We start from the raw sequence: 23248 nt of genomic DNA, 5'->3' as shown, positions 1-23248 counted from the left end.
TTTGCGCCTTTCCTGGAACTCACTTGGTAGCCCAGGCTGGCCTCGAACTCACAGCGATCCGCCTGCCTCTGCCTCCCGAGTGCTGGGATTAAAGGCGTGCGCCACCAACGCCCGGCTCAACAAAGACTTTTACCATGAAAGGGTGTTGCATTTAGTCAAATGCCTTTTCAGTGTCTAATGAGATGATCCTGTGCATTTTTTAAATTTTGGCTTATTTATATGGTAGATTATATTTACTGATTCTCATACATTGAATGATCCCTGCATCACTGAGATGAAGCCTACTTGGTCATATGGATGTTCCTTTTTATGTATTTGGGGGTTCTGTTTCCAAGTATTTTGTCAAGTATTTTTGCACCAGTGTTCATGAGTGAAATTGGTCTGTAATTCTCTTTCTTTGTTGAGTCTTTATGTGCTTTGGGTATCTGGGCAACCGTGGCTTCATGAAAGAATTGGGTAATGTTCCTTCTGTTTCTATAATATGGAATAATTTGAGGAGTATTGCCATTAACTCTTCTTTCAAGTGTAGAATTCTGCACTAAAACTGGCCCTGGTTTAAGAGACTTGTAATGACTGCTTCTATTTCACTAGGTGTTTAATATGTATTTAAATTGTTTACGTGGTCTTGATTGATCTTTGGTAAGAGGTACCTACCGAGAAAATTATCCATTTCTTTTAGATTTTCCAATTTGGTGGAGTACAGGTTTTTAAAGTGATGTCCTTATAAGTCTGTGAATTTCCTTGGTGTATGTTGTTAGGTCCTCATTTTCATTTCTGATCTTATTGATTTGGATATTTTCTCTCTGTCTCTTAGTTAGTTTGGATAAGAGTTTGTCTATTTTGTTGATTTTCTCAAAGAACCAACTCTGTGTTTCATTTATTTTTTGCAGTATTCTTTTTGTTTCTGTTTTATTAATTTTAGCCGTCAATTGTATAGGTTGTTGTCTGCTCCTTTCTAGTATGCTTACTTTGTAGTGAGAAATTGAGTAGGGCTATTGTTTCTGGTGTAAACTCCAGAGTAATGTCTCACCTAAGCTTTGAAGTAATTGTTTCGTAAATAATCAGTAATTATTATCTGAGATTTATAGAGTTGTTTTTCCTGTAGTATTTCCAGAGCTTTTGCAAAACTTCAGTCACAAGACATTCCTGGCAAACAAGGAAGTCATGTAATGGCTAAGAATTATTTGGGTGATGTGTTCCTTCAGACAACTCCTAGATCAGATCAAATGTTCTAGTATGTGAATACTGACTTGTTAAAAAAGTACTGTTTGTGTAACAATCAATAAAAAGGCTTCTGCAAGGCTGCTTGGGGTTGAGTCCACTGAGGCTCACCTATCTGCCCCTTTAAGACGTCATTATGTCCTCAGGTGTCTCTCTTTCTTTGGTTGTCCTGCATGAAATGGTTTATCAACATGACTTCCTTTGGTTGTAGCGTTTTCAGGTGTGCTGGGAAGTTGATAGCAGGTAGGCACTTAGCGCTAGGGACTTTCCTCACAGCACCACTGTCATTGTGTCCCAGGAATCTGGGGATGTTGTGTATTCATTGTCACTGAATTCTAGAAAGTCTTTAGTTCCTTTATTATTGTTTTGACCCTGTAGTCATTCAGTAGAGAATTGTTCAGTTTCCATGAGTTTTTAAGCTTGCTGTTGTTTCCGTGGTTGTTTATGTCTCATTTTAATCCATGGTGGTCTGATAGGATGCTGGAGATTATTTCAATTTCCTCATATCTGTTGAGACTTGCACTGTCTTTCAGTATGTCATCAATTTGGAAAATTTCATGAGGTGCTGAGAAGACGGTATATTTTTTTATGTTTGGGTGGAATGTTCTGGAAATATCAGTTAGGTTCATTTGGTTTATAACTCTGGTTAGCTCTAGCATTTCCTTTGTTTTGTTTTTGTCTGGAGGACCTCTCCATTGATGAGAGTGGGGTATTGAAGTCTCTCACTATCAGTGTGTGAGGGTCAATGTGTGACTTAAGCTGCAGAGGTATTACTTTTACAAAGGTGGTGACTGTTGTATTTTAAAAATGGCTGAGGCAGCCTTAGTGAGTGGAGTTAAGGAGCATGGTAGAAAGTTATACACACCATGAGATAGTGCTAATGAGAAAAGTTTTTTGTTTTTTTTTTTTTTTGTTGTTGTTGTTGTTGGTTGTTTGTTTTGGTTTTTTGAGACAGGGTTTCTCTTTGTACTTTTGGTGCCTGTCCTGGATCTCATTCTGTAGACCAGACTGGCCTCCAACTCACAGAGATCTGCCTGTTTCTACTTCCCAAGTGCTGGGATTAAAGGTGTGGGCCACCACCGCCTGGTGAGAAAAGTTTTGTTATTAAAGGGGGAAGGGAGAAGGAAAGAGAGAAAGGGGAGGGAGGAGGTGCGCACACCCGTGTAGCAATAAAAACGAAGGGGGGAGGGTTTGTGGTGGTATTGTGTTCCCCAAAATATTGTGCGCTAATAAACTTATCTGGGGTCAGAGAACAGCCACAATATTAAACAGAGGATAGGCAGTGGTAGCACACGCCTTTAATCCTAGCATTCCAGAGGCAGAAATCTCTCTGGATCTCTGTGAGTTCAAGGCCACATTGGAAACAGCCAGGCATGGTGACTTATACCTTTAATCCCAGGAAGTGATGGCAGATAGCAGAAAGGTATATGAGGCATGAAGACCAGGAACTAGAAGCTTTCGGCTGATTAAGCTTTTAGGCTTTTGAGCAGCAGTTCAACTGGCATCCATTCAGATGAGGACACAGAAGCTTCCAGTCTGAGGACACAGGATCAGCTGAGGAATTGGCAAGGTGAGGTGGCTGTGGCTTGTTCTGCTTCTCTGATCTTCCAGCATTCACCCCAATACCTCACTCCAGGTTTGTCTTTATGAATAAGACCCTTTAAGATTTGAACTACAAGGAGTTTTCTCTTAAAGAGGACTTTACATAAAATGATGTTGTCAGGATGCTGGATGGGTGGGTCTGAATGCTAACAGTGACTTTGAATTTGTGGCATAGATGTTAAGAACTGAAATGTTATCTTGGTGGATTTTCCCTTTGATGAATATGTAGTGTCCTTCCTCGTCTCTTTTGATTAAGTTTTGTCTGAATTCTATTTCGTGAGATATTAAAATAACTACACCTGCTTGCTTCTTAGGTCCATTTCCTTGGAATATCTTTTCCCAGCTTTTACCTTTTGATAATGTCTATCCTTTATATTTTTGTATGAGGTACAAAGTTGGATCCTCTTCTTACATGCAGTCTGTTAATCTGTGTCTTTTATTGGAGAATTGAGCCCATTGATATTGAGCAATATCAATAAACAATGATTGTTAATTCCTGTTACTTTGGTGGTGGTGGTGGTGGTATGTTAATGTGTGTACGTGTGTGTACGTGTGTGTACGTGTGTGTGTGTGTGTGTGTGTGTGTGTGTTTCTCTTATTTTGGTTTTGCTGCTGTGAAATTATTCCTTTGTTTTCATGTGTGTAGTCAAGCGTTGGATTCTTCCTTCTTGGTACCTTCTGTAGTGTGTTTGTAGGTAGATAGTGCTTAAATTTGACTTTATTATAGAATATCTTATACTCCATTTATGGTGAATGAAAATTTTCTGGGTATAGTAATATGGGCTGGGATCTGTGGTTTCTTAGAGTCTGCCACGTATGTCTCCAAAGCCCTTCTGGCTTTTCAAGTCTCTATTGGGAAGTCGAATGCAATTCTCACAAGTCTGCCTTTGTATGTTACTTGATATTTTTCCTTTGTAGCTTTTAATATTCTTTGTTCTGTATGTTTAGTGTTTTGATTATTATGTAGTGAGGGGACTTTTTCTTCCTGGGCTAACCTGGGGGAGCCAGTTTTCGGGTTCCTCATGGCTTTACCCAGCAGGTCCGCAAAGAGGATGATTAGGACCACGGCCTGAGCGCAGGTGTCTGAGGTGGTCTGCACTTGGTTGTGCTGGGGGGAAGGTCTTTTGCTCCACCCCTTGGCGTCTCTATAAAAACCCTGGGCCAGAGACAGTCAGGGCCCATTGGAAAAGGTTCCAGGCCCTCTCGAGGCTATCCTTTATTTTCTATCTGTTTATCTCCGAAATATAAATCCTTCTATCTAATATTTCCTGCTGCTCACACTCAAGAAAACTCTGGGGAGCTGTGGGGTTTGTGGGTAAATGCCCCACAGAATGGCGCCTGAACAGGGACTAAAGAAAAATTGGGGGGGGGGGGCAAAAGAAAAAAAGACTAAAGACAAATGAACAGGGACTAAAGACAAAGTAATAGGGACTATAGAAAAAGGAAAATAATAGTTTTATTACAGAGTTTTTGGCGAAAGTACTGAGTCAGCCCTGCCAGTGGAAAGTGGCATGCCAGGGTTATGGAAAAAAATATATATAGTATTGAGGGGCAGGGGTTTTATCCTCGAGAGAAAAGGAAAATGGACTAGAAGGATGTCCGATGCTGCAGTGCAAAATTCTATGTCAAAATTTTCTATCTTCTATCCCTTTCTCAATTTCTGTGAAAAATAAGTATAAGGTATAGGGTAGTAATATAGTGTAGGAAAAACTTATAAGTGTAAGATCATGTAGAAAAAAAAGGCAACTAGACAGAAAAACTTCAGTTTTCTAACTTTGGAAGCTATGCACGCAAACTGGGGGGAAAAATCTTTCTTTGAGCTTTATGGGTAGTATAAAAGCTCTTTGAGCTTATGGGGAAGAAAAAGTTTCCTATGGAAGCTTTTGACCTCGAGACAGCTGAAATGCTAAGTCCAAGCAGCAGCAGAAATTTCTGCTGTTTTCTCTGAGGCAAAAATGGGTGTAAAAAGCCAAAAAGTTTTAAGTTCAGAAGTTTTGGGGGAAAGTTGGTCTTTCTGTCTTGGGGAAAAAATCTTTCTCTTAAACTAAAAAGCTTTTCTTGGAAAATTTGGGGGAAAAGCCTTTCAGAACTCTCTCTCAGAAGGAATCACCTGAAGATATTAGTATGGGGACCACCTGTGATTAGCTCTAAGGGAAAACAACAAACCTCTTAAGACAGCAAAACCTCTCTAAGTTCTGTCTTTCAAGCTTTAAAAATCCTCCCTGCAATACAGGAGGCAGAGATGGAGTTCCTAAAATCTTCTTCTAAGCTCTGTCTCAAGCTAGTAAAAGACAGTGGGTCAAAGTCCCCTGAGGAACACTTGGGAGAGTGTGGGTGAAGAGCTACAGAGAGCCCAAAAGGGCAGGAAACTTTACCTGAGAAAAGCAAAAAAGCCAAGCTTTTCAGTTGAGGCATCAAGGGTTTTGTTTCTGAGTGAGCTATGAAAAGGTGCTCCTAATCGTCTTAATGCAAAGATCCCCTGAAGCAATGCAAACTGTTAGCATTGTATCCTCGATTCTAGCCAAAAACTAAGAAGCAACTGGCCAGCGTCTGAGTTGGAGTACATTTCAGGGATACTAGGGTTCCTGCAGTTGTAAACTTCCTGAAGGAGCCCAGAGCTGAGGCAGGAAGGTGCAGGACCCAGGGGAAGATTGCTAATGAACAAAGCTAAAGCCGGTGGGAACGGCACAGTTGTGCACTTTCCTACAAGCCCCGAGTTGATAGGTCCACAGCTGCAAAAAGAAATCTGAGAAAAAGCTTTCCTGTCAGAATAAGGACCTTTCTGGGAACTGTGTCTGAAGCAGTCGTGCTACTGAGTCAGAACACTGTCTGGGGAAAGAGCCCAGCCAGGGCAGAACAGAACTATCTAGGAGTAAAGCTTTCTTTTCTGTCAGAGAAAGCATCTCTTTGAGAAAAGCTTTGTTTCAACTGACTCCCAGTGAGATGAGGGAGTATAGCCCTGCGGGGTGATTGCCTCTGATATAAGCTCAGTCCTTGAGCACCCAGACAAGCAAACACAACCCACTGGGGGACTGGGCCAGGTGAAGGCCTGATGAGGCAAAACACCTGTCCTAATGGGAGTTTAGAAACGGCAAAAACCTCCCTTGTTAGATTTTCAGTCTGTACACAAACCACACAGACCCTGAAAACAGAAATGGACTAAAGCCCCTACCTTCAGAAGCAAAAAAGCTGCCACTGTAGTGTCGGAAACTGTTTCTGGGGTAGAGGGGATAAATTGAGCCCAAACTGGGAACTGTCTGGGAGAAAGACTCTAAAGAAACAGAGAAGGGACATAATCCTCCCCAGAAAATGCATGACCTGTGAAAGCTGCTAATAATTTGAGGCAGATTGGGGTGAAGAAAGCCCCTACCTCCAAAGGCAGCTAGCAGAGGAACAAAGCAGCCTGAGATACCTGAAAGCTCTGCATGGCGGGGGGGGGGGGGGGGGGGCGGTGGGGGGGGGTGGTGGTGGTAACAAGCAAAATGAGATAGATCAGTGGGAGAAAATCTCTCTGAAGGAGCTATGGAAAAGCTCTGTTGTAAATGTTTGTTTTTCACTGACTGGCTAAGGCAAACACAAGCCCCGAGGAAAGTTACCATCAGAAATGCCAGCCTCAGTGTGCACTAACAAGGCAGGTGCGGTTCTGATCCAGGGCCAGTGTCAAATGAAGGAGAGACACCTGTTAAAGCCAGCTGAGGAGAGACCAGAAACCTCCCAATGTCCCATAGTTGAAAATGTAAAATGCTTGTTCAAATCTCCCGTTGCAAAAGCAAAACCCTCCCGAGCAAGAATTTGTAAGCAAGTCTGCTTAAAAAAAAGGAACTTAGAAGTTGACTCTCAGACCTGAAAAGAACTATGGGAAATGAAGTCCAAAAGCTAGCTTGCAATAAGGGACTGATATAAGGGAAATGCATTCTGGGAAAGGTAGTTTTTCCGCTAAAGATGGTGACATTGCCCTGAAACACTTTTGTCAGCTCGAAAATAGGTTCATGGTAAACATAAAATACAGCTTTTAAAAGAATAAGGAGGAAAATCATCTAAGAATTTAAGTGTCAGTTCCAATGAAAAATTGAAAGGATAAGGAACTAGGTACTTCGCGGTTTGGGGCTCCGTTGGTAAAATGCCTTATTTACCCTAATAGCTGTGCAAGGTTTTTACAGTAGTTGGAAGACAAAAAGCTATCTATAAGAGCAAACAAGCCACTTTAAAATCCTTAAGAAAGCAAGAGAAAGCAGTTTATACACTGAACGTTGTCTTAGATATGAAGAAACTTATGTTGAAATTTAAAAAGTTCTTTGCCTTTTGAACAAACTGCCTGCAATGAGTAATTCCTTTGCAAATCTAATAAGGAGACAAGGAAACAGTCATTCAAAAAGAAATGACTGCTTTATAGATGAGAAACAAACTTCAGAAAAATTTGTCTTAAAAACATAGTTGCGCCGGGCGTCAGTGGCGCACGCCTTTAATCCCAGCACTCGGGAGGCAGAGCCAGGCGGATCTCTGTGAGTTCGTGGCCAGCTAAATATCACAGCTGCTAATATCAGGAGTTAAAGCTAATGAAGAGAAAATACTAAATCTTGAAAATGCTTTTTCCCAAAGAGGTTAATGAAGGTTATGTTTCACGAAAGAACATCTATGTTCTTGACTCCTTTGAATAGTAACAGTTTTGGTAAAAACATTGGAACTAACAACAATCAAGTCAAAATGTTTCAACAAATTCAAGACGCTATTCCACAAAAGAAAGCTGCCATGCTTTGTGGGCCATATTAGAGCTCACTCCAATCTTCCTGGTCCTTTAGCTGAGGGTAATGCAATGGCTGATAAGTTAACAAAGATAGTAACATTATCCCAAGTGGAAATGGCTCAACAGTCACATGCTCTTTATCAGAATAGCAAAAGCTTAAGAAAGCAATTCAATCTTACCAAAGAAGCAGCTTGCCAAATAATTAAGCGATGTGGGGGTATGTCCAAAATATTTTCCTACCCCTCACTTAGGGGTAAACCCTCAAGGTCTTCTTTCTAATCATCTATGGCAAATGGATGTTACAAATATTGTAGAATTTGGCAAATTAAAATATGTACATGTGACCATTGACACTTATTCAGGATTTTTTTTTTTTTTTTTTTTTTTGGTTTTTCAAGACAGGGTTTCTCTGTGTAGCTTTGTGCCTTTCCTGGAACTCACTTTGGTGCCTTTCCTCGAACTCACAGAGATCCGCCTGCCTCTGCCTCCCGAGTGCTGGGATTAAAGGCGTGCTTTGTGTTGTAAGATTGGGAGAATTGTGACTATGTGTAGCAATATTTATGTTAACCTGTTAATGGTAATGATGAAGCTAAGGGATTCTTTAAGTTTGTAGTTTGGGTTTGGAAAGGGCTTGAGGCAGCTAAGACTGCTGTAGTCACCTTGGACCTAATTCAAAAGAGAAATGCCTCTATATCATCCTCTACTCCCAGGTGTAACAGCTATGGAGATTGCTGTAAGCCATTAATAATTAGTTATTCTTTATATATTAAGAAGGGGGACCTGTGGGAGCCTGTTCTCGGGTTCCTCATGGCTTTACCCAGCATGTCCACATAGAGGATGATTAGGACCACGGGCCCAGGTGTCTGAGATGGTCTGCACTTGGTTGTGCTCGGGGGAAGGTCATTTGCTCCACCCCTTGGCATCTCTATAAATACCCTGGGGCAGAGACAGTCAGGGCCCATTGGAAAAGGTTCCAGGCTCTTTCGAGGCTATCCTTTATATTTTCTATCTGTTTATCTCTGCAATATTCTCCGCAATAAATCCTTCTATCTAATATTTCCTGCTGCTCACACTCAAGAAAACTCTGGAGAGCTGTGGGGTTGGTGGGTGAATGCCCCCACACTGACCTATTTGTTCTTTTGTATACTTCTTGTACCTTGATAGGCACCTACTCCTTTAGTTTAGGAAATTGTTCTTCTATGATTCTGTTAAATATTTTCTGGACCTTTGAGCTGGCATTCATCTTCTAGTTTGGTCTTTTCATAGTTTCCTATATTTCCTGGGTATTTTGTGTCATGAATTTTTTAGATTTAATATTTTCTTTGACTGGTATACCCATTTAGTCTATCATATCTTCAATGCCTGAGATTCTCTCTTCCAGCTCTGTATTCTGTTGGTGAACCTTGCCTCTGTAGTTCCTCTTTGCAGTCCTAAAGTTTTCACTTCCAGTATTCCTTCAATTTGTGTTTTCTTTATTGCTTCTATTTCCATTTTCAGATCTTGTACAGTTATATTTGTTTCCTTCAATTGTGTGTTAATTTAAGGGATTTATTGGTTTCTTCAATTGCTTGTGTTTTTCTGGCTTTCTTTGAGTGATTTTTTTTTTTATTTCCTCCAATTGTTTTCCTGGATTTCTTTAAGGGGTTTATTCATTTTCTCATTAAGAACCTCTATCATCTTCATATAGTTGATTTTAAGGTCTTTTTCTTTTGCTTCAGCTATGTTGGAATCTTCAGGACCTGCTGTGGTAACATAGCTGGGCTCTGTTGGTGACATACTACCCTGGCATCTAGACATCTGGTTTGGAGGTGATTATAGGCCTAGGTGCCGATTTCTGGGATTGTCTTGGTTGTGTGGTGGTTTTGTTCCTGTTTTCTCTCTGGATTTTCAGAGGGTGTGTTGGATGAATGTTGCATTTCTTACTGGCATGCTTGGCTGTGTGTTCATGGGGGAATGCTTGCTGCTGTTCAAAGCAGGGTGAAGGGCAGGTCAGGGGGAGAAAATTTTAGGAATCTACAGGAGTGGAGAAGGGGGCGGGAAGTTGTTCCTAGTGTTCTATTCCAGTGCTAAGGGCAACTGTGAAAATTAGATCTGTGGTAACAGATAGTGTGGTAGATCTGCAGGCAGCCTACTTGGTCTTCTGGCAGGCATGACATTTGGCTGATCAGGGGCTGCCTGCCTGAGTTGAGTGCTGGAACATAGAGATGAGGCAGGTGGGGATGGTATGAGTGGACATGTGGACAGGGGAAGATAAAGGTACTCCTCGTAGTCTCTTCCTGGTATTCTGTTCCAGTGCTAAAGGTAACTGTGAGAATTTGGTCTGTGGTAACAGACAGTTGGGGTAGTTCTTTGGGCACCTACCTAGCCTTCTGACAGGCATGGCCTATGATTGAGCAGGGGTTATCTGCCCAAGTTGGGGGCAGGAAGTGAAGGGAAGTGCAGGTAGAGATGGTCTGTGGAATCTATAAGAGGTGTGGGTATGGGGGAGAGGAACCTGCACCTGGTGTTGCAGCACTAGGGAAAACCTTGAGTATTTGTCTCTAGTCACAGAGAGTGGTGAATGTCTGTGGGCAGCCTACCTGGTCTCATACCCAATATCTTAATACTGAGGCATCAGGTTCACAGTGATCATTTATATTTTTCTTTGTTTATTTAGTTTTTTGTTGTTAATCTGTAAAGGACTTTCAGTTTATTGGATACAAATTACTGGGTGGTCAGGACAGGCCAATCAACATTATTCATGGGGTTGACCAGAGTTCAGACACCAACATCCAAGTCGGGAAGCTCATAACCACCTGCTACTCCAGATCCAGGGGATCTGACATCCTCTTCTCTGGTGTGTCACCTATATACACATAGAAGACATTCTTACGCATACAAACATACACACAAAGATGGAGATAGACTTGTTTTCAAAAGTGCTTGTGATTATAAAGCAATTTGAGCAAAATATGTTGTTTTAGGTATATAATACAAATCATACATCATTTCTTTAAAAATCTGTTATCTTGCATTTGTTTTTTAAAAGTTTACATTTTCTCACTCTGGTGCAGCCTTACATCCAATCTTCAATCATTGGAAAAAAATAATTTCTAGGTAATCCTAACAGACATATTTTTTTTACTCTAAAGGAATATGATACTTTTAGCAGTCAAAACTATTTTCAACAATGTTGAAACCTCAGAAGGCTTCAAGTGAATCTCTTCAATTTTGGTGGAAGATCCTTCCTCACCAAACCCATTTTCTATTATTGAAAAAGGAATAAAAGCAGAGTGCACAGGGTGAGTGCTAGCCAGTAATTTCTTTGATTTTGATTTTGGTTAGAGTCTGGTAGTTCTTGTTTAAGGTACCATGTTAAATTTGTATGTATATCTGTTGTCTCCTTTTATCAGTGGTGCCATCTATTGTATCTGGTTTTATTAATTATATTGTCATTTCTGGAAAATACTGGATCTCCACCTATTTTTGTGTTCTAAAAACTTACTATATTATGAGTTCCTTGAGGTGTTGCTGGTTTGGGGACATCCTGTATAGAAACAGTTTTAGTTGTTTTCATCTTGACACATCATCTCTTCTAGGACTTGAATTTGTCCATGATGTTTAATACTTAAATGCGTGAGTATTATAAAAGAAATTAGAATTTCTAAGTGTCATCAGAAAGCTATAGACTTAAAACTTATTCTAACTCTTAAAGATTATGTATGAAAGATACTTGATAGGTAATTTAATAAATTTGATTAGAATCTCATAACTTTATATGACTGTGAGATACATATATTAAATTTTCATAAAATATTCGTAGAAACAGGGAATCCTTTTTCTCCTGGGTATGATGTTAAATGAACATCACTGTCTTGTGGACAAGTGACAAATTATATCCAGTCACCACCATTGCTTCATGTAAAAGACCAAAGTGAATTTGGCCAATAATGTGGAAACTAAATAAGTTTCTTTAAACAATAATTTAAAAGTATTATATTATTTTTCTTGACTATTGCATTGTGCATTTTTATCAGCCTTTATAACTTTAGAATTTGAGGTGAATTGTATTGCTTATTCTTAAGAATAATAATCCTTTATTCATCATTAGCAAATATGGCATTGAAGGGACTTACTACTTAAGATTGTGTGAGGATAAATATGATGCTTGGATGCACTAGTGAAAATAATTTGTTTTATTATTTTATATTTAATACACGTATTTGTTGCAAATATTTTTTAATTTTTATTTTATAATTTAATTTAATTTTACATATCAGCCACAGATTCCTCTGTCCTCCCACTCCCGCCCCCCCCCACCCGCCTTCTCCCCAGCCCACCCCCCATTCCCATCTCCTCCAGGGCATAGACTCCCCTGGGGATTCAGTTCAGCCTGGTAGATTCAGTCCAGGCAGGTCCAGTCCCCTCCTCCCAGGCTGAATGAAGTGTCCCTGCATAAGCCCCAGGTTCCAAACAGGAAGCTCATGCACTAAGGACAGGCCCAGTCCCACTGCCTGGGTGCCTCCCAAACAGTTCAAGCTAATCAACTGTCTCACTTATCCAGAGGGCCTGATCCAGTTGGGAGTTCCTCAGCTATTGGTTCATAGTTCATGTGTTTCCATTAGTTTGGCTATTTATCCCTGTGCTTTTTCCAATCTTGGTCTCAAAAATTCTCACTCATACAATCCCTCTTCTTTCTCGCCAATTGGACTCCTGGAGCTCCACCTGGGGCCTGGCTGTGGCTCTTTGCATCCGATTCTCTCAGTCATTGGATGAGATTTCTAGGACGACAGTTAGAGTGTTTGGCCATCCTATCACCAGAGTAAGTCCGTTCGGGCTGTCTCTCGACCATTGCCAGTAGTCTATTGTGGAAGTATCTTTGTGGATTTCTGTGGACCTCTCTAGCACTTTGCTTCTTACTATTCTCATGTGGTCTTCCAATATTATGGTCTCTTATTCCTTGTTCTCCCTCTCTGTTCTTGATCCAGCTGGAATCTCCCACTCCCTTAAGCTCTCTTTCCCTCAAACCTTGCCCTTCATTACCCCCACTCGAGTCCAGGTTGTTCATGTAGATCTCATCCATTTCTCTGTCATTGGGCGATCCCTGTGTCTTCTTAGGGTCCTCTTTACTAAGTAGCCTCTCTGGAGTTGTGATTAGCAGTCTAGTCATCTTTGTTTTATATCTAGTATCCTCCTATGAGTGAGTATATACCATGTTTGTCTTTCTGACTCTGGGTTACCTCACTAAGGATGATTTTTTTTCTAGATCCACCCATTTGCCTGCAAACCTCATGATGTCATTGTTTTCTCTGTTGAGTAGTACTCCATTGTGTATATGTACCACATTTTATTTATCCATTCTTCATTGAAGGGCATCTAGGTTGTTTCCAGGCTCTGGCTATTACAAACAATGCTGATATGAACATACCTGAGCAAGTGCCCTTGTGGTATGATTGAGCATTCCTTGGGTATATGCCCAAGAGTGGTCTAGCTGGGTCTTGGGGGAGATTGATTCCCAATTTTCTAAGAAAGCGCCATATTGATTTCCAAAGTGGCTATACAAGCTTGCATTCCCACCAGCAGTGAAGGAGAGTTCCCCTTGCTCCACATCCTCTCCAACATAGCTGTCTTTAGTGTTTTTGACCTTAGCCATTCTGACAATCGTAAGGTGGTATCTCAGAGTTGTTTTGATTTGCATTTCCCTGATGATTAGGGATGTTGAGCAATTCCTTAAATGTCTTTCAGCCATTTGAGCTTCCTCTGTTGAGAATTCTCAGTTTAGTTCTATAGCCCATTTCTTAATTGGACTGTTGGGCATTTTGATGTCTAATTTCTTGAGTTCTTTATATATTCTGGATATCAGCCCTCTGTCAGATGTGCGGTTGGTGAAAAACTTTTTCCATAAAGTAGGCTGTCACTTTGTCTTGTGACCATGTCCTTTTGCTCTACAAAAGCTTCTCAGTTTCAAGAGGTCCCATTGATTGTTTCTCTCAGTGTCCGTGCTACTGGTGTTATATTTAGGAAGTGATCTCCTATGCCAATGCATTCAAGACTACTTCCTACTTTCTCTTCTGTCAGATTCAGAGTAACTGGATTTATGTTGAGGTCTTTGATGCACTTGAACTTAAGTTTTGTGCACGGTGACAGATATGGATCTATTTGCAGCCTTCTACGTGTTAATGTCCAGTTATTCCAGCACAGAAAAGATGCTTTCTTTTTTTCCATTGTACACTTTTGGCTTCTTTGTCAAAAAATTATAAGTTCATAGGTGTGTGGGTTAATGTCAGGGTCTTCAATTCGATTCCATTGGTCCACATGGTTTTTATGCCAGTACCAAGATGTTTTTATTACTGTAACTCTGTAGTAGAGCTTGAGGTCAGGGACTGTGATGCCTCCAGAGGTTATTTTATTGTACAGGATTCTTTTGGCTATCCTGGGTTTTTGTTTTTCCATATGAAGTTGAGTATTATTCTTTCCAGGTCTGTGAAGAATTGTGTTGGTATTTTGATGGGGATTGCATTGAATCTGTAAATTGCTTTTGGTAAGATTACCATTTTTACTATGTTAATCCTGCCTATCCATGAGCATGGGAGATCTTTCCATTTTCTGACATCTTCAATTTCTTTTTTCAAGGACTTAAAGTTCTTGTCATATTGGTCCTTCACTTTCTTAGTTAGAGTTACCCCCAAGGTATTTTATATCATTTGTGGCTATTGTAAAGTGTGATGTATCTCTGACTTCCTTCTCAGCCTGTTTGTCAATTTTATATAGGAGGGCTACTGATTTTTTTTTTTACTTGATCTTGTATCCTGCTATGTTGCTGAAGGTGTTTATAAGCTGTATCAGTTTCTTGGATGAATTTTTTGGGTCACTCATGTATACTATCATGTCATCTGCCAATAGGGAAAGCTTGACTTCTTCCTTTCCAATTTGTATCCCCTTAATCACCGTATGTTGTCTTATTTCTCTGGCTAGAACTTCAAGTACTATATTGAATAAGTATGGGAACAGCCGACAGCCTTGCCTTGTCCTGATTTTAGTGGAATCGCTTTGAGTTTTTCTCCATTTACTTTGATATTGGCTGTTAGCTTTATTATGTTTAGGTATGTACCCTGTATTCCTGATCTCTCCAAGACCTTTATCATGAAGGGGTGTTAGATTTTGTCAAATGCCTTTTCTGCATCTAGTGAGATGATCATGTGGTTTTTTTCTTTCAGTTTGTTTATATGGTGTATTACACTGACGGACTTTCGTATGCTGAACCAACCTTGCATCCCTGGGATGAAGCCTACTTGATCATGGTGGATAATTGTTTTTTGTGTTCTTGGAGTCTGCCAATATTTTATTGAGTATTTTTGCATCAATGTTCATGAGGGAGATTGGTCTGTAGTTCTCTTTCTTTGTTGCATCTTTATTTGGTTTAGGAATCAGGGTAATTGTAACCTCATAGAAGGAGTTTGGTATTGTTCCTTCTGTTTCTATTGTGTGGAACAATTTAAAGAGTATTGGTATTAACTCTTCTTTGAAGATCTGGTAGAATTCTGTGCTGAAACCATCTGGTCCTGGGCTTTTTTTGTTTGGGAGACTCTTAATGACTGATTCTATTTCCTTAGGGGTTATTGGACTATTTAAGTAGTTTATTTGGTCTTGATTTAACTTAGGTATGTGATACCTCTCCAGAAAATTATCCATTTCTTTTAGATTTTCCAGTTTTGTCGAGTAGAGGTTTTTGAAGTATGACCTGATGATTCTCTGGATTTCCTCATTGTCTGTTGTCATGTCCCCCTTTTCAGTTCTGATTTTGTTAATTTGGATGCTCTCTTTGTGTGTGTCTTTTGGTTAGTTTGGATAAGGGCTTGTCTATCTTGTTGATTTTCTCAAAGAACCAACTCTTTTGTTTCATTAATTTTTTGTATTGTTTTGTTTCTATTTTATTGATTTCAGCTCTCAATTTGATAATTTCCCGGCGTCTATTCTTCCTGGGACACTTTGCTTCTTCTTGTTCTAGGGCTTTCAGGTGTGCTGTTAAGTCACTAGTTTGAGATTTCTCCAACTTCTTTCTGTGGGCATTTAGTGCTATGAATTTCCTTCTTAGAACTGCTTTCATAGTGTCCCATAAGTTTGGGTATGTGGTGTCTTCATTTTCATTGATCTCGAGGAAGTCTTTCATTTCTTTATTTCTTCCTTAACCCATTGGTGATTCAGTTAAGCATTATTCAGTTTCCGTGAGATTGTAGATTTTCTGTAGTTTTTGTTGTTTTGAAATCTAACTTTAAACCATGGTGGTATGATAGAATGCAGGAGGTTATTCCAATTGTTTGTATCTGCTGAGATTTGCTTTGTGGCCAAGTATGTGGTCGATTTTAGAGAAGGTCCCATGGGGTGCTGAGAAGAAGGTACATTCTTTTTTGTTAGGATGGAATGTTCTGTAGATATCGATTAAGTCCATTTGAATCATAACATCAGTTAAGTCCTTTATTTCTCTAATAAGTTTCGATTTGGGAGATCCGTCCAGTGGTGAAAGTCGGGTGTTGAGATCTCCCACTATTAATGTGTGTGGTTTTATATGTGGTTTAAGCTTTAGTAATGTTTCTTTTACATATGTGGGTGCCCTTGTGTTAGGGGCTTAAATGTTCAGAATTGAAACTTCATCTTGGTGGATCTTTCCTGTGATAAGTATGTAATGCCCTTCTTGATCTCTTTTATTTTAGTTTGAAGTCTATTTTGCTGGATATCAGGATGTCTACACCCGCTTGCTTCTTAAGACTAATTGGAAAGTGTTTTCCCAGCCTTTTATTTTTAGGTTGTGTATTTTTGAATTTGAGGTATGTTTCTTATATGCAGCAGAAAATAGGTCCTGCTTTCATATCCATTCTGTTAGCCTGTGTCTTTTTATAGGTGAATTAAGTCCATTGATATTAAGGGATATTAATGACCAGTGATTGTTCATTCCTATTATTTTTTTGGTGGTAGTTTGTGTGCATGTCTCTTCTTTGGGGTTTACTGCTGTGGTGTTATCTCTTGCCTGTGTTTTTGTGGGTGTATCTGACTTCCTTAGGTTGGAATTTTTCTTCTAGTGCTTTCTGTGGCTGGGTTTGTGGATAAGTATTGTTTAAATCTGACTTTGTCTTGGAATGTCTTGTTCACTCCGTCTATGATGATTGACAGTTTTGCTGGGTATATTAGTCTAGGCTGGCATCCATGGTCTCTTTGTGTCTGCATTACATCTGTCCAAGTCCTTCTGGCTTTCAAAGTCTCTATTGAGAAATTGGGTGTTATTCTGATGGGTTTGCCTTCATAAGTCACTTGGCCTTTTTCCTTTGCTGGTCTTAATATTCTTTCTTTATTCTGTACGTTTAGTTGTTTATTATATGGTGAGGGGACTTTTTTGGGAGGTCTAGTCTGTTTGGTGTTGTATAGGCTTCTTGTATCTTCATTGGCACTTTCTTCTTTAAGTTGGGAAAGTTTTCTTCTATGATCTTGTTGAATATATTTTCTGTGCCTTTGAGTTGGTATTCTTCTCCTTCCTCTATCCCTGTTATTCTTAGATTTGCTCTTTTCATGGTGTCCCAAATTTCGTGGACATTTTAGGTCATGACTTTTTTGGCTTTGGTGTTTTCTTGACTGATGAATCTATTTCTTCTACCGTATCTTCAATACCAGAGATTCTCTCTTCCATCTCTTGTCTTCTGTTGGCTATACTTGCATCTGAAGTTCCTGTTCATTTACTCAGATTTTCTATTTCCAGCATTCCCTCTGTTTGTGTCTTCTTCATTTTTTCTATTTCCCTTTTCAGGTCTTAGACTTTCCCTCATCTGTTTCATTGCTTTTTCATGATTTTCTTTCAGGGATTTATTGTTTTCTTCTGCTTTATTTGTCCTTTCCTCTATTTTTTTATAGTGTTCTTTCCATTTTTTGTTTGTCTTTTCCTCAATTTCATTTTTGATTTCTTCTTTATAAGCCTCTAACATCTTTGTGATGTTATTCATAAGGTTGCTTTCTTCTGTTTCTTCCATTTTGTGATGTTCAGGTCTAGCTGTTGGAGGAGGGCTAGGTTCTGGTGATGCTGTATTGCTCTTCATTTTGTTGTATGTACTTCTGCCTTGATGTCTCCCCATCTACTGGTGGATTCATTCTTGGTCTTATCAGTGCTCTTGGTCCAGACAGAGCTGACAGATTCAGGAAGCCTCTCTCTGGTCCAGATGGAAGCTCTGGGCCAAATGGGAGCTGGGAGGCTGGTCTCAGAATCTCAGGCAGTGGCTGGGGTCTCCAGCAGTTGGGTGTGGGGGCAAGGCATGGAGATTGCTGGGTCTGCTGGGGGGGTCTTGGAGAAGGGGAACCTCCGGCAGGGGGGTCCCGCCGGATGGCCAGAACCTGTTGCCACATTGGGCAGGTCTTCCCCAGAATGGCTGGTGCCCAGGGATGGGACCTAGGGGCAGGCCTCCCAGGGTATGACCCCAGGCACTCACCTCTGGTCCAGATGGGGACTCCGGACAGGATGGGAGCTGGGGGCTGGTCTCTAAGTCTCAGGAAGTGGCTGGGGTCTCAGGCAGATGAGTGTGGGGCAGGGTGTGGAGATTGCAGGGTCTGCCGGGGGTCTTCGAGAAGGGGAACCTTCCCAGTGGGGGTGGGGGGGCCTGCCCTATGGCCAGAACCTGGGCCCAAGTTGGGCAGGTCTTCCCCAAAATGGCTGGCGCCCAGGGATGGGACCTAGGAGCAGGCCTTTCTGGATATGACCCCAGGCACTCACCTCTTGTCTAGATGGGATCTCCGGGCTAGATGGAAGCTGGGGGCTGGTCTCTAAGTCTCAGGAAGTGGCGGGGCTCTCTTGTCCAGATGGGAGTTCTGAGGCGGATTGGAGCTCTGGTCCAGATGGGGACTCCAGGCAGGATCACAAATATTTCTTGATTTGAGCTTTTGTAGATTTAATTATTCTCGTGTCTACAGGATCCTCTGTTATTGTCTATTTCCATATAGCACTCAAGGCCTAGAATTCTTCTGAATTTTGAGGATTTTATTTCTATAATATATATAGTATACAACACACCAACTTTAAATAAGCTTTTGTATTGTTGGTCTTGTTTGATCCATTTGAGTTAATTAAATTATTTCTCCAAATCTGTGTTGTGTTCAATTTTTTAGCACTAGGTTTTCAGTGCATTCAGAGTCCCTAAATCTGAAGAAAGTTATGTGTTGTTAGTTATGTTCAGTTTTGGTTAACAGTATCACACATAATCACTAAGAGCCTTCCATAAAAATAAAGATTTTATTTTATATTCATTTATTTATTTAGTTAGTTTTTTTTAGACATGGTTTCTCTGTGTAGCCTTAGTTGTCCTGGAATTTGCTCGTAGATGAAGCTAGCCTCAAACTCATAGAGATCCACATTGCCTCTCAAGTGCTGGAATTAAATGCATACATCACCATTGCCCAGCCCATGAAGGTCTTTTTTTTTTTTTATCTATTGTAGTTGATCATATATTGCATCTCAAAGGTACCTTCTAAGTCAACTTTTGATTGAACCATGGCATAATGCCACGGACTGACCCATCGGGGGTACCACGACTGTAGGGGAACCAGGGCTTGGGTAGTCAGGAAGGCAAGGATTTGGCAAATGACAGACAGACAACACACTCAGAAGTGGTTTGAATCTGCTGCAATTTTACTTCTGCAAATCAGTAGTTTATATACAGAAAACTATCAAGTCATACAAGGAACAGCAAGAGCTTGGCAATAATTCAATTACATCATCTTTAAAAAAACAGCAAGCACACAATTATTAATTGGCACTAGACATATCCCTTCACCTACAAGAACTTTATGACCCAACGAGCAGTCTGTGTTTTTTAAACTTAGTATGGTCCCTAGACTTGTGTAGACTTCCTTGTGGTTGCAGCTGTGTCCTTCATCTTTATCTCAACCACTCTCTAGTTTAGTATTTGTTTTTACTTTTCTGGTTCTTATGACCCACTTAGCCAATTTGGATGCTGTAGATCCTCTCTAAGTCTTTCTTTAGTTCTTCCACCACATATCTCTTCTAATATAAAACATTTTTACCTGATGGAATATGGACTCATACTTTTTCGCCTGTAAGGGGAAGGAGTTTTGCTGTAGTCCTCAAGTTTCCTATGCTGAACTTCCTCAACAGAGGGGCCCACCATCTGCCTCCTATGAAATAAGGTCTTCTGCCATAAATCACTTTAGTTGGGATTCCTAAAGGATTCCTAGTGGGTGAGTGTTCATTCCCTAGAAGGCCTGAATTATTATACTTTCTTTATCTAGCAGCTTGAGGCCTTAAAAAATAGCTCATTTTGTTGTATCGATTAAGATCCATGTCCAACCTCCCCTTTCCTCCATAGTTCACAACCCAAGCATTCATTAATTTTGGCCATGCTTCATAGATTAATTAGACTATTATCAGAAAAGCAGTTATACAGAACCCATAGCCCAGGGAGCTCATGATCTGTGAAGCACGTCTCTTTCAAGAAGGAGGCATAACACGGGCACTCTGCCACGGACTTCCAGGGAGCTTAATCCCATGGGACACGTATCTCCCGTCCGCTAATATTGACATAATTGTTCATGTCACATGGATGGCACTGGAGTTGGTGTGGCAGCATAATAATCTTTGACAAATGGAACATTTGTAAACATTGACTACTCTTGCTTCTGAAAACTTCTGCCATGTGAAGAAGGCTGAACTAACCTGATAAAGACTGTGAAAAAAAATTACTAGCCAGTTCAAATGACAGACATGTTAATGAACCCCAGTTGAGCTGTTAAATGACTACATGTCCATGAGTTCCACAGCCAAGACCAGATAATATGCTCAGCTGATCATCCTACAAAAACTATGTGAGTCATAAACAAAACATGACTGTCTAGACATCAAATTATGGAATATTTATTATTAAAATAAAGAATATGTTTAATACAACATAATTAAATATATTTAATTCATATAATATACTGAATAGAATTAATAATATAAAACAGAAAAACAGAGGATATATTTTGGAGGTAGATGTTCCTCAGTTGTGAATAAATGGAAGGAGGCATCAACTCAGATGTTTCTTTTAGTTTATTATTGGTGTTTTAATTCTTTTTTTGCTTGTTTGTTTGCCTGCTCTGGGGGAATTTTTTTCATGACATGGTTTCTCTGTGTATCCTGGGGTGTCCTGGAACTCACTTTGTAGACCAGGCTGGCCTCAAACTCAGCTATCCACCTGCCTCTGTCTGCCACGTGCTGGGATTAAAGGCGTGTGCCACCATCTGCTGGCTCGGTGTTTTTATTCTTTTGTTGAAGAATTTACTTATTTCTGTACAGGTGTGCTTTAAATCAAGTTCGGACAAATCCTGCCAGCATTTTGAAAAATAGCTGTTAGAAGAATATTGTATTGGCTTTGAAGAGAAGCTGGTGCCAGTGGTTTTTTGTACTGTGCCGCAAGGACTGCTTCAGGGAGCTGAGCAGAGAACATGGGTGAGTGGGAAAACCATGATATGAGAGTGGTGACCTATGATGATGTGCATGTTGACTTCACTTGGGAAGAGTGGACTTTGCTGGATCCTTCCCAGAAAAATCTCTACAAAGATGTGATGCTGGAAACCTACAGAAACCTCACTACTGTGGGATATGGTTGGGAAGAACATAATATTGAAGAACATTGTCAAAGTTCTAGAAGACATGAAAGGTGTGAAAGAAGTCAACCTGGAGAGAAACCTTCCATATATACTCAATGTGTTAAAGCCTTTGCATGTGAGAGTCATCTTCAAAGGCATGAAAGAACACATACTGGAGGGAAACTCCATGAGTGTAATCAGTGTGGTAAAGCCTTTGGTTGTCGCAATCATCTTCAAATACATAAAAGAACACATACTGGAGAGAAACCCTATGAATGCACTCAATGTGGTAAAACCTTTGCACGACACAGTCAACTTCAAAGGCACAAAATAACACATACTGGAGAGAAACCCTATGAATGCAATCAATGTAGTAAAGCCTTTGCATATCACAGTCATTTTCAAAGGCATAAAAGAATGCATACTGGAGAGAAACCCTATGAATGCACTCAATGTGGTAAAGCCTTTGCACGACACAGTCAACTTCAAAGGCACAAAAGAACACATGCTGGAGAGAAACCCTATGAATGCAATCAATGTAGTAAAGCCTTTGCATATCACAGTCATTTTCAAAGGCATACAAGAACACATACTGGAGAGAAACCCTATGTATGTAATCAATGTGGTAAAGCCTTTGCACAACACAGTTCTCTCAAAATTCATAAAATAAACCATACTGGAGAGAAACCCTATGAATGTATTGAATGTATTGAGTGTGGTAAAGCCTTTGCATATTACAGTCTTCTTCAAAGACATAAAAGAACACATACTGGAGAGAAACCCTATGTATGTAATCAATGTGGTAAAGCCTTTACATTTCATGGTGATCTTCAACTGCATAAAAGAACACATACTGGAGAGAAACCCTATGAATGTAATCAATGTGGTAAAGCCTTTGCAAGGCACAAAAGTCTTCAAATGCATAAAAGAACACACACTGGAGACAAACCCTATGAATGCACTCAATGTGGTAAAGCCTTTGCACAACACAGTTATCTCCAAAAACATAAAAGAACACATACTGGAGAGAAACCCTATGAATGCACTCAATGTGGTAAAGCCTTTGCATGGCACGGAAGTCTTCAAATGCATAAAAGAACACACAATAGAGACAAACCCTATGAATATGAATGCACTCAATGTGGTAAAGCCTTTGCACAACGCAGTTATCTCCAAAAACATAAAAGAACACATTCTGAAGAGAAACCCTATGAATGCACTCAGTGTGGTAAAGCCTTTGCCAGGCACAAAAGTCTTCAAGTGCATAAAAGAACACACACTGGAGACAAACCCTATGAATGCACTCAATGTGGTAAAGCCTTTGCACAACAGTGTAATCTTCAAAGACATAAAAGAACACATACTGGAGAGAAACCTTATGAATGCACTCAGTGTGCTAAAGCCTTTGCAGGACACAGTCATCTTCAAAGGCATAAAAGAACACATACATACTTGAGAGAAGGTCTATGAATGTAATCACTGTGCTAAAGCCTTTGCACGTCACAATGCTCTTCAAGTGCATAAAAGAACACTTACTGGAGAGGAAACCTATGAATGTAATCAGTGAAGTAAAGCTTTTTTATGTCACAGTAGTCACTGAAACCATGAAAGAACGCTTACTGCAGAGAAACCCTGTGTATGTAATCAATGTGATAAATCCTTTACATTTCATAGTACTCTTCAAATGCATAAAAGAACACACACTGGAGAGAAACTCTACATGAGCAACACTTTTTGTGTGTAATTGGTCTTTTAAAGCCTTGGAATATAACATTAGATTTTGAGGATCTGGAAAAACTCATGCTGAAAGGAATCTGAATATAAAGGATTTGGTAAGATCTTTAGCCAGCCCACTTACATTCAGTTACACAAGATGATTTATTCTGTAGAAAACAATCTGACAAGTGTCAACAACTAGTTCTAGCAATATGATGTGCCTCTTTATTTTGTTTACACCTGCAAGCTCACATAGACACAAGTCCTATGAATTTAAATGACAAGGTAACTGTTGATGTAACCAATCGTCTTTTTAAAATAAGAAACACAGAGCCAAGGTAAAAGAGAAAGCCGAGAGGTCAGAGC

General features: G+C 40.0%; 1 protein-coding gene across 1 annotated transcript in view; it reads left to right on the top strand.

The window, feature by feature from the left end:
• Positions 1-23248, top strand: part of LOC121820853 (uncharacterized) — a 90834-nt gene that overhangs the window by 58545 nt on the left and 9041 nt on the right. The window contains 2 exon segments of the mRNA XM_076553242.1: positions 20874-22621; positions 22623-23167. Of these exon segments, the coding sequence (XP_076409357.1) occupies positions 21023-22621; positions 22623-22733 (1710 nt within the window). The 5' untranslated portion in view covers positions 20874-21022 and the 3' untranslated portion in view covers positions 22734-23167.

The sequence above is a fragment of the Peromyscus maniculatus genome, chromosome 17 (assembly GCF_049852395.1).
Source record: "Peromyscus maniculatus bairdii isolate BWxNUB_F1_BW_parent chromosome 17, HU_Pman_BW_mat_3.1, whole genome shotgun sequence".
NCBI lineage: Eukaryota > Metazoa > Chordata > Mammalia > Rodentia > Cricetidae > Peromyscus > Peromyscus maniculatus.
Note: the sequence above shows the minus strand (reverse complement) of the source record. Positions and strands in the feature narration are given on the sequence as shown.